At 39.1% G+C, this 12,230-nt stretch overlaps 1 protein-coding gene across 2 annotated transcripts in view; it reads right to left on the reverse strand.

Annotated features, from left to right (window-relative positions):
- The window catches only part of NRP1 (neuropilin 1), a 214,205-nt gene that overhangs the window by 17,292 nt on the left and 184,683 nt on the right, over positions 1-12,230 (reverse strand). For both annotated transcript variants that reach the window (XM_061587883.1, XM_061587882.1), the window contains exon 12: positions 6,820-6,879. In XM_061587883.1, the coding sequence (XP_061443867.1) occupies positions 6,820-6,879 (60 nt within the window). The remainder of the gene's footprint in view (positions 1-6,819; positions 6,880-12,230) is intronic.

A 12,230-nucleotide genomic window follows, 5' to 3' on the forward strand; every position in this document is an offset into this window, starting at 1 on the left:
CCTACCTTAAATAGTTCATTTGCTCTTCTTTTGCATGCAACCATTGCATTTAGTCCTGTGTAACTACTTCAAGATCTGACAGAAACACTTTGTGTTTTAAAAGAAAATATGCCCTCATTTACAACTGAGGTTAGCTCAGCTGAGCAGGCCCTGTTTATTCAGATCATGGATTACAATAAGTGAAGGAAACATCTCGTTCTCCTTCCTTATGAGTGAAACCATCAGTGACGGATCTGTTTCTGAATATCTGTTTCTGCTACTTGTTAAGCACACTAGCAATGCCATGTACCGTGCTGTGTATTTATGCAGAAAGCAGTGCAGAAGTGCAAAGTAGCATACTGTGTCAGCTTTGCGTGTCTGCTTGAAGCTGACTTTGAGATATGACGCTGAGGGCGGGACCAGAGCTCAGTGGTAGAGCACATGCAGAAAAGTCCAGGCACAATCCCTGGCATCTCCAGTTAAATGGGTCAGAAAGCAAGAGATGGGAAAGGCTCCTTTGACCCTGGAGAGCCCACTGCCAGTCAGAGTAGACAATATTGGGCTAGATGGGCAAACAGGGTGACATGGTATAAAGCAGATACTTGTGTTCCTAAAACTAGATGTGAATATCTCATAAAAGTGATATTTACTTTTTGGTGTTGGTAGGACTCATACCATTACTGGATGTGCCAATGTTCATAAAAATGAATTCACAAATGGACAAGAAAGGATGTTAAAAGCGGATTGGACTCGATGGCCTTATAGGCCCCTTCCAACTCTATGATCCTATGATTCTATAACTGTAAATTAGAGTTGAGCACATACTGTCTACATGGAAGGCTCTCAGTGTTTTAAAAAATGTAATGTGCTTCTCCAATGCATTCTGTTGTCTCAGTCTGGCGGTGGAGACTTCATTGTTCATAGAGAGATCTGTGTAAGGGGCTAGCTTGCCCAGTTTCCTCCCAATAACAGAGAATGCTCCACATGTGAAAACGCTGTTAGGAGAATTTCCTGATGGATTTCATATGCTATCTGTACCTTGCAACTACAGAAAGGTACCCACAGTGCATGAATTCCTGTTCTGCATTTAAATAATCTGTTTCCTTCATCTGTTTCCTGAGCATGTGCTTCAAGAGTTTCCTCATCTTCCAGAAAGACTATTCCCAGTGTTAGAGGAATGATTTATGATTCAATTTCATTATACTTTTTTGCACCTCAATCCAGATAAGGAGATCCATGTATGGAAGCGAGATGATGTGCATCCATATTCTGGATTTACATCCAGATGGGCATCCAAACACAGATGTTGTCTTTTGCCATTTTCAGACAGGAAGTATAGTAAGTCATCAGGTAAATATGTGAGGCCGACAGCAGGGACGAGATTGCTAGCACCACCACCCTGTTGTGATGTTTCGGTCATCCTCCAACTTGTGGACAGAGACTTCTGTACTTGTAGAGACCCCTGTGTGTTTTAGAACCCTGGAAAATTAGGGTTCTAAAATGTGCAGGGAGCCTTCATAAGTATAAAAGATTTCTTGCTGAAGACAGTCACCATTCACAAGTTGGAGGGTGACTGGAACAGCTCGACAGGGGGGTGGAGCTAGCATGCTCATCTCTGCTGCCCCTTCACATGTTTACTTCACTCCTTATTGTAATGCCTGCAGAGAGCTTATATGACTTGTATTACTTGCATATCTGGATGTATATAGTCTTGGCAAGTATTCACACATAATTATCTGGCCAAAACAAAAAAGTCAATTTTGAAATGGTGAAACTGCTGAAAAATGGTCCTTGTCAATTTGGCATAGCTCTTTTAAGGAACTATGCAAAACTACAGCTGGTCTGAGGTGTTGATCTACATTTGTGGAACATTGCCTTACCAAGTCAGACCATTGGTCTAACAAAGCTCTGTACTGTCTACGCTGACTGGCAGTGGCCTTCCAGGGTTTCAGATATGGGACATTCCCAGTTCTACTTGAAGATACCAGGGACTGAATCTGAGACTTTCAGCATGCAAAGCAGACACTCTGCCACTGAGCTACGTCCCTGAAATATATGCAATATGATTTTTTTAAACTCAAGCAGAAGGATTCTCAAATGAAAATAATATAGTTAGCTATTCCTCATCTTTCTGACTCTTATTTGAGATGGTAAGGTCTTTTGAGTGCTTACTTATTTTTTCATTTTGCAAAACATAATATATTGTAGGGGCTACTGAATGATTATAAATAAATAAAGCAAAGTTTTTTTGCATGGTTTTTAATTGGCCCACAAGATGGCAGCATTTAAATGAAAAAATTTGGAAATGACAGAGAAACAAATATGGCCTACAGCCAACTAAATACAAAATAAGCTTCAAAAGAAGCTCTTTGTAAATCAAGGGAAGTCTGGTATTATGTAGCTTATTTTGGTCAGGATGAGATCATATCTTGTTTTCAGCTTTTTTCTAGTTCTGCCCAATAGGCTTACATGAAATAGTTTATTAATTTTCAATGTATTCTGAAATATTAATAAAAAGACTCCCACATTTCTTTCAACAGAACATATAGATTTTTAGGGTTTTCAGAAATAGTTTCAAAATATGTCAGATTCTTTCCTTGCTTGAAGAAAATGCCCAACTTGACCATCAACAACTCTCAAATTAATAACTCTTTCTCAACAAGATAGAATTAAGAAGGTCAATGCCTAAAGTTGTTTTGTTTTAATGTATTTTAAGGTCTGTTTTTATGATGTTTTAAAGTGTTTTTACTGCTTTTTTTTGCCACCCTGGGCTCCTGCTGGGAGGAAGGGCGGGATATAAATTAAATAATAAATAAACAAATAAAGACATAATTCAACCTTTTAAAACAACTTATCCCAAATTAAAACAAAAGGGAAAAGAAGCTCCCATGAATCTCAAGGCAGTGTTGAGTGACTCATATCTGAAGTATTGTCTTGCTGCCATGATTGATTATGCTTTAGCCTCAACTCGGAAGAATGATAGTGCAACAATTCAATCCCCTTTCATCAGGAATGAGGTAATGCAAGGCAATCCTACACAAGCAGCATTCCTCTGATAGTGAAATCATGGCATACTGCACCAGATTTGAGGGGATGGACTGGTAGGTTGCATCACATTCAATTTTTAAGAAATAACAAAGACAGAAAGAGAAGCAAGCCACAAAGTAAAAGGGAGAAAGGCTGGATATACAGTAAAAAAAAAAATCAACATGAGTTGCACATGGCACAGTTGGCTTAAAGATGGATCCTCTTAGCCTTGAAAAGTATGGCACGCTAATGTTAAAATCACTCTGCACTTCAGAATAGATGTGTATCAAGTGTGCCACACTGAGGAATTCAAGTTAGCTAAATATGTTTCTAGGGTGTTGATTTGCACTAGTATGGATACCGTCAAAGAATTCATACATTCTGTAGGAACTCAAGTAACTGTCCACATTGCTCTTAAATCCTATTTGAATGCACTATTTAAATTAATTGATGCTAATTTACAACTGCCATTTGTGATTTTAGTGTAGATTTTTTTTAAAAAAAATGAAAGCAGCAGATGTCTAAAATACCCAGTTAGGCAGTTTAAAAGATGGCCATGTGACAAGGCAAATATATTGTTGGCAAATGCCAATTCAAGTTAGTACAAGCTTGCTGGTTCGCAATATTCCAGATTGTTCCATTATATGTAGAGCAATCCTAAGAAGCCCCAGGCACACATCTTCTCTCCTGGCTAAGCATTCTATGTTGGCATCTGAGAAGAAATTAGTGAGCAAGCTGCTGCCTTGAGTCAATGGAACCAGAAGTGCTTTTGTATAAGACTGCTCCTGCTTTGCTTGGAAAAAACACACCAATTTGTAGAATTTCGGTTTGCCAGAAGTATAAAGAAAATCAGCAAACAGCAGCACTAGCTGCCTAACAAGCTGTTTGAATTAAGAGTTGATGGGTGATATATAGCAAAATCTCCATATGACTCTTAACAAACATAGAGGTACATGGTATTCTGTAATTAAAACAAATCTGGCCTGTGAGAGTAGCCAACAGCTGCGTTTCTTGGCCACATCTTGTTCTCGGCTGGAATCATTAATACTCCATATGAACAAGCAGTCGGGTACAACTCCGTGCAATACCATTTGTCTATTTCAGCCCACAGAGCTTGTTTTTTATTGTACACATCCACTGTAAGAAAGAAGGGGTGGGATTCCACTAATCACATTTGCATTTTGAAACTTTGGAGAGATAATGAGTTGTATCTAACTAAGCTCTAAGAGTAGACCCATTGAAATTAATGGAGTTATATTAGTCATACCCATTAATTTCAGTGGGCCTTCTTTGGGTATGAGTAACATTGGCTACCGCAGCCCAATGTTATTATCAAGAAGGTGAGCATTTGAATAACTAGATAAATATACCAATTTCAAAATGGTCCTGTCTATGCAACTTTCAATTCGATCATGGATTTTTAACTGTTGGAAGTTCTTAACAAAGAGGTGGCCTACATATTATGGCTCTCACATAGAGTCCTCTTTAAACCATCCCATATAGCAGCTGCTTCCCACTGAGAGGTAGGAGCTCAGCACCCTGACTAGGGAATTTTGTCTATGCCACTACAAGTGTTCCTTCTTACAATGTTTACAGTAGTGTGAAGAACATTACAGTATAGTGGACAGCTCACAAATGGCACAATGTAAGTGGTGGCCTTATACGGTTTACAGCTGCACTCCTACACACACTTACTTGGGAGTAAGTCCCAGTGAAGTCAGTGGGACTTGCTTTTGAGAATATACATGTAGAACTGGGATGCAAAAACATCAAAACGTTTCTCATCTGGTAATCTGCAGAAGCACTTCTTAAGTGTTGTGTTCCATGTTGTTTTTGTAGTAACCTGGAGGAATTTAGTTCCCTTCCTGAAAGAGTATGCCTTCAGCCCCAACTTCTCAAACGCTGGACTTTAGTCACTTTGATGTATTTCTTTTTCACTAATTGGTACGTCCTGCTGTTCTCAGTGACATATACTTTGTTCATTCAGAAGCAAGCATGATTAAGTCTAAAAGCTTGAACTTGACATATGCTGAGTTTACAATTCTTACATGATTAGGGGGGAAAAACTTGCATGGAATGTAGGTCCAGACTAGCCTACAATGCTGAATAGACACGCCTTCTTGTAATGGATGGCATTCAGCTAATGCTTGCATGATGTGCTTTATGAAGTATTTCTTGCCCTCACATTTTTCAGTATGGATTCCCGCTGCACCTTGTACAAGCATCTACATATTGTACAGCTAATGGAAAAATTACCTCTTAGTGGCAATTACTACAAGATCCACACAAGGTTTTCTTACTATGGGATATAACACCTATAACATGTAGTCATTTTGAGACAAATGGAAATGGAACTAAATTGGGCCCATTCAGTTTGATTTTCCCTTCGTCCCGAAATGCTGGCACTTGGCACTTCATGCATTCAGTCATAATGGATTAGCTCTATAACTTTAATTCTTGTATCCTTATATTGCTCAGGGATGGAGGTAGTGGGATCATTTGTAAAGAAAAACGAGACACTGGATATCTTAGGAAATGTGAGAAAGGCCATTTGTTTGTTTAAATCAGAAGGTTATACACAGGGCCTTGCTATAAATGTCAGAATGCATACGTACTTAAAAGCAGTCAAACAATATAGTATCTGCAATGGCAGGATTAATGTGAAGTAACATAACCACCATTAGTCTGATCCATCCATACAGTGACTGCACAAGCAGAGTTATAAATGTGTTTGTTTCAAGAAATAAGAGGGCAGGATGTTGATCACAATAGTCTATGCTGACTGAACAAATTTGGAGAAAGAAAACAGAGGCAGGGGAAAGTGTTCACCTTTACGACATGGAAATTCAGAGGTTAAGAGACACAACTTTGCAATTAACTACCTTCTCTTGGTTAATCGGGCTTGGAACACAGTTGTCTTTAAGGAAGCATGATCATTGTTAGTACATTTATTTTTTGCTTGTAGCAAAGCCTCTAGTGTCATGTTGTAGAGGAAATACTGATATACGCGTACACACCCTGTTAAAAAATTACTTTGGAGACTGTGCCTGATTGTGGTTTAATAAAGGAAATGGGAGTAACTGAGGACTGACCTTTCCCCCTCTTTGCAATTATTAACAAAAAACATTGCTGATTTCTTTCTTTCTAACTATGCAGGATATTAAAAATGGCCAGAACGCATACTATGAAGCCCCATGTAACTGCAAATTAAGAGCTTTTAGAAAAGCTATTAGCTATTGTATTGATTGAAGGGGGGGAAGGACCAGCTGCCACTAACAGCTTCTTTTCTCTCTGCCCAAGTTTATGGTAGCAGTTTGCATAACTCTTTTCAAGAATTCTTGCTAGAAAAGAATATTGTAAAACTGCCAACTCTGTGGTGGAAAAAATGGGCACATACTGCTTTTTTGGTTGGGTTTTGCAGAATGGTGGAGGATATAAATAGGATGTAGTAGTGCTCTTTATGGCCTTTTTTCTCTTTAGTTTGTATCATGGATGAGATACGATTTATTTATTTAACCATTCCCCCCCCTGAAAGTGTAGTGTGTGATTGAGCCTGTGAATTTTTGGGTAGTATTGTCACCATTTGGCATGCACCGGTACAGACGGGAAGCTAGTTCTGTGCTGCATATACATGTGGATGAAAGGAGTAAAATATTTACTGTATTGAGCTTGGAGACCAGATGCTATTTTATACTTCAGAGAGTTTGCAGGAATGGAAAGCCAGAAAGTCCTGCTATTCATTATATTTGTCTTTGGCACAAGATACAATTGTGAAATGTACTCTAGAAACATTTAAAAAAAAAAAACACATACCTGGTTGTACTGTGGTGTCAATGGCTGTTGGCTTTTCTGTTATCATGGCTGTGGTACTGCCTGAAAAAGGAATTGCATATGTCATGTATAACAGAAAAGGTAGATGCATAAATCATTAGAAAAGTTCCTTGCTTGTGCATGTAGCAATGTGAGCATTCATGTATGAATTAACCCCAACTGAAGTATAAGATTTGGTTTATTTTGTCATGAGCGATAATTTTCTTCCTTGTTAGTTTAACACATTAATCTAATATTTAACAAATTAATCCAATAAATGATCTTTCCTTTGACAGAAGATGCAAATGAGGTCACGTAGCAAGACTGATGGGTTCAGAATGGAGGCCTGGTGTTAACTTCTTCTGTGAATGTCCCTTAAAAATTAATAATAACCCAAGTTCCTTCTCAACCTGGAAAAAGAAAATTTCCCCCTGAAATAAACTGGCTGCTTTTGGTGTCATGTTGGAGGAAATGCTCACAATAAAAACAACACTTTGAATGGCTGTGTAAATTTGGTTTGGCTCTTATTTGACATATGTGTAAAAGAAGGGATTAAGGCAGGGTCCCCAAACTGTGGTCAATGGCATGTCTGTGAAGAACAGTGGGAGCAGCAGCTGTGAACAGTGAGTGTAGCACACTAAATATTCATATTGATTTTAATTATATTTTTTGCTTCTTTTGTTTCTTATATTGTACTTTATTATTGTATTTTATATTGTAGCTATGGAATTCAAATTGTAATGCAATAAAATACAATGTAAGAAGTAAAAAAGCAATAAATTGCAATTAAAAAGGATACAGCATCTAGCACAGCACATTACAATTGCTACAGCAGCCAGAAAGGCAATTCAGCAATTTTCAAGTGGTCTGTTGAGGAAAAAGTTTGGGAATTGTTGGCCTAAGGCTGTGTCCACACTGGGGTGTTAATGCGCATGTGGGTCAATTTTTCTATGTGTGCATTTGTCCACACATGCTTTCAATTTTATGCTTCTGAAATCTATGTTGATGTTTCCTGTTCACACTAGTGGGTAGGGCTTGATGGAATGTATTCATTCATGTTCCTTCCCTTCTATCAGTACTTACTCACCCTCCAAGAGTTCTGAAACCTGAGGTGGGCATGCCCACAGGTATTTGTTTACCTGTATATGTGTGCACTTAAAAAAATTGTGTGACAACTAACTTCCAACAAGGCCAATGTTTCAATCATGTTTTGTGTAAGTTTTTTTTAATCCACCAGATTTGTGCAAAAGAGCAGATTTACAAATGAGAAAAGTATGTGTGTCATGCCTAGCCCAATGAAGAATGATTCACAAGAGTAAAAAATGACCAGGCAGTTGGGGGCTTTGGGGTGAAATAAATTGGATGAAACAAGCATGTTGCTCACACTAAAGGGTGCCACTTCCATTTCTGGAAGAGAAAGAAAAGGGAGTGTTGCTTTGCCTCAGGAAACATTCTTCTTTTCTGTTTTCCTTTCCTGCCTCCTCTACCTGCAAGGGCAATTTTTATTTTTGTGCTAGAACAACTCTGTGAAAAAGAAGTGTTTTAAAAAACTTTTTAAAAATTAGATGGCCCAGAGCAAAATATCACTGCACACTTAAAGAAACCTCAGCTGCAGAATGCACTTCACTGTGTCCACAGTGAGTTAATGTGTGAAATAGACTGGATTTACTTCCCTTATTGCATATTCCCTGAATCGGAAAAATCCAAATTTAATTCCCTGAATCGGGAAAATCCCGTGTGAGCTACCAATTGGATGAGGAGGACATCATGTAGATGACACCAAAAAAATAAAGACACAAGCAACTCCAAATGCACATTAAACTCCTGAGTGGATAAGCCCTAATAGCCAATGCCTTCAATCAATTCCATGGATGTGATTGGGGTGCATAAAAAGTCTTAGGCAGGTGACAGGCCCACTCTGTCCTTTGCAATAGATCACAGCAGAAGACAAATAGCGGGCGGGTGTCACTCATGACCTTGCAAGGTGAAAATTTCACATAGAATTGATATTTGCACAGTTCTAGTCTTTTGGATTTTAGCCAATGGTTCCAAATTTAGAATAGGCATTATCAACTTAGAACAATCTCTACCTTGTTTCTTTCCAAAATAAATGTTCAAGGAATGGTTAGATAATTTGCCAGTATTTTGTCACCAGTACACATTCATATAATGAACAATTCAAGTGAAGTTCATGATTAATTTTATCCTATAATAAATTTCTCTTTTGTTCTTCTAAAAATATATAGATAAAGCCTTTAAAAAAAAAGAGGTCCAAATGTATCAAGTAATAAGCTGCTGATTAGCATTAACCAAGCCATCCTCCTATTGCTCCAGAGTAGCATGTAAAGCGTTACAGGGAGTATAATTGTGAGGAGATTTAATGAAGCTATAATTCTTTCAGGCCTAGGAGACAGTAATACAGAGTATGTGATGAAGGTGCAAGTGAGACATGCAAGATATATATATAGGGCAAAATATGCATGCATTACAAATGTTTGTCTTTATTAACTGAAAAACTTCACTGGGTTGGTAAAAAAGCAATTAGCTTCAAGTGCAGTTGCAGTTATACAGCTTAGGCAAGTTCATTTTGATGCATTTGGACAATGAAGCTTTCTGGGTTGTGTGCAGTTAATAGAACCATAAGAGCATAACACCCAAACTCTTCAAATTAAAGAAATAAAATAGCCAAGTAAACACTTTTTGTCAACCCCAATTCCTTTGCTGATAGCAAAATGTACAAAGTCACTGAACTGCCTTGCAGTGGTATTTTTTAAAGGTTATGCCTGTATTTCATCACAGAAGTTCGCTTACTCATATTGCATGTATGTTTGTGTGTGTGTGTGCAACAATTAATTTAATTATCCTTGTAGATTTCTAACTGCTACAGTTTCAACAACAACAACAACAACAATAATATGGACTTCATTGCCCTGGTTTAAAAATATAATAGTCCATTAGTACAAAGTACTGAACTAAGATCCCTGGGTTTTGGTCTCTCTTTCACTTCTATATGCCATTACGTCTGACGACTACAGAACAAGAAAGGTCACATAATTCTCTAATTAGATGCAGCACGCAGCCTGGGAGATGCATTAGGAGCAACAGTGCATCCCAACTGCAGACTAGCTTTAGACATTCCCACCCAATGACACACTGGAGGTGATAAAGTTGCTCCAGCAAGCAGTCCACTCACATGAGCAACATAAAATTTAGCCACAAGTACGGATGGGAGAACCTATCAGTTATGGTTTTTCCAAGTTTCTTATTTTTCCAGTCTTAAGTTCAGTTCTCCACATTAGTTAGTGATTTAAAAAAAAAAACACAACTCATGCAAATTCATCAGCATTTTAGTGTGAATTTCTCCTACTATACACATCTTGCATGCAGTTTTACCTAATATATACATTTTGCAAAGTAATTTTTAAAAATACGATGCATTTTTGAATGTATGCATTCACAATATATGCATTTTATGCATTCACCCTCCCCTAGTATATGCATTTTTGTAAATAATATTATTTGGCTGGAGAACTGCAATGCAAAATTCAGAGAAGTGTGAATTTCGAAGGATGGCTGTGTTTCAGTTTTGGAATGGGAGAATAAGGGAAGTTTGCTTTTAAATGTGAACTGAACTGAATCTCTCCCCCATCCTTTCCCCCATCCTTAGTCACAAGCACATGCAAGCTCATCTCCCTTTTCTGTGGAAAAATACATATTGCAGCTGGGTTCTACCAGGCTGCTAGAAGGTATTGGCTGTGAGAGTGAAGTATCACTGAAGGATACAGGTCATAAGGGAGGCGTGCTTCTCTTATCAGTAAGGACAGAGTGGAGTCTCTTTGCCTGAGGGCAAACTAGATGTGTGCATGTTCGCTATAGTTTGGCTATAAAGCGGGTGTGGGTCTACTTTCATCACCAATATGAACTATGCAGCCTTATCTCCCTGTATACTTTTCAGGGCCAGCACAAGTCTTTGGTGTAGTGCTGTTGCTGGGCTCCTGCCAGGCACCAACCTCGGCCCCTGCCAGGAGCTGCTGCTTTCCCTGCCACCAATAGAGTTCCTGTGTGGTACAGCATGCGACTGCTTGCTACCACAGCCAATCTCACACACCTCACCCCCTGCTGCTTGCTGACATTTCCCTGTGGGTGACACCTTATTATGGGAGCAGAGCCAGTGCTTGGATCCATTTCACGGGCCGGTGGGCAGCTGCCATGTTAAATTCCCCAAAAGGAGGAGCAGGAGAGGGGGAGGTGAGTGACTGGCAGTGACAATAAGCAGCAGCAATGCTGTACAGCGGCACCGATGGCAGCGGAGTGCCAAAGCACTGATGGCAGGTCAACAGGATCAACAGCAGGGTCAACAATGAGTCCCTCTGAGCCCCAGGTGCCCAACCGTGCAGACCCCTGACACTGGCCCAGTTTCTGTTGCTCAGCTGCCTCACTGGGTGACGTGGTGGTGGGGAGATAAGCAGCAGAATGTAAGGAGGTGAGGTGGGGGCACTCTTGTCCACTGCACACTTTAGGGATAAAAGCCAAACCAGTGAGTATGTGTTTAGCAAATATGTCCAGTTCGACCCTGAGAGCCAGAACAGTCTGGTGAGGAGTACTTATATTCCTGTTTGAGAGAAAATTACCAACTAAGAAATGGAAATAGTTGGGAAGAAAAGGGAGAGAGGGGGAGAGGAGAGAGAGAGAGAGAGAGAGAGAATTAGCCTAGTGTCTTACCCCCACCCCATGATTCTCAGTGGCCTGCAACCAGAGAGAATGCAGCATCATGAAGTGGAATAACAGGAAGGCAAAATCAATGGGAAGTTTGGAAACCAGCTTGTTAACACTTTTCTGTCACCCATTGCTTTTGTCTTAATGGGCTGGGCAAATCTGGATTTGGTTTTGTGATCTGAAAGTTGTATGAGTGGGGTGGGGTATGTACGCCACTCTATCTTAAAACATGCAACGAAGAATTTCCTACTGAATATTTTTCAAAGAAGATATCATAATTTCCATCACACAGCGCTGAAGCTATGTGTGGGCATCTGTAGTAAAAAAAAACAGCCTTCCAATTTTGAGAGCTTGCTAAACTTATAACCATTTGTGCAGCTTTTTTTGAAAAGTATTTTGTTACATTTGGGTTACTGGTCACATAGGGAAAGGCAGCCTGCAAAATTGTAATGTGAAAGGTAGGCGCTACAACTGTGTGGTATTTTCATTTTTTTTTAAATTATAGACATATTGCACTCTTTTTAGCATTTATTTTGGGGAAAAACATGAGATTCAGAAAGAGTCAAAAACTTAAATAATGAGTGTATTTGCTTTTGTAGTTTTTATCATTAGCTTAAGATGGTTTCATCCCTCCCCATTTAATCGCTTACTAAAGGGAAAACTAAAACCCACCCCAAGGCCCTGAACAACTCTCTGCT

The sequence above is a fragment of the Rhineura floridana genome, chromosome 10, assembly GCF_030035675.1.
Source record: "Rhineura floridana isolate rRhiFlo1 chromosome 10, rRhiFlo1.hap2, whole genome shotgun sequence".
Lineage (NCBI taxonomy): Eukaryota > Metazoa > Chordata > Lepidosauria > Squamata > Rhineuridae > Rhineura > Rhineura floridana.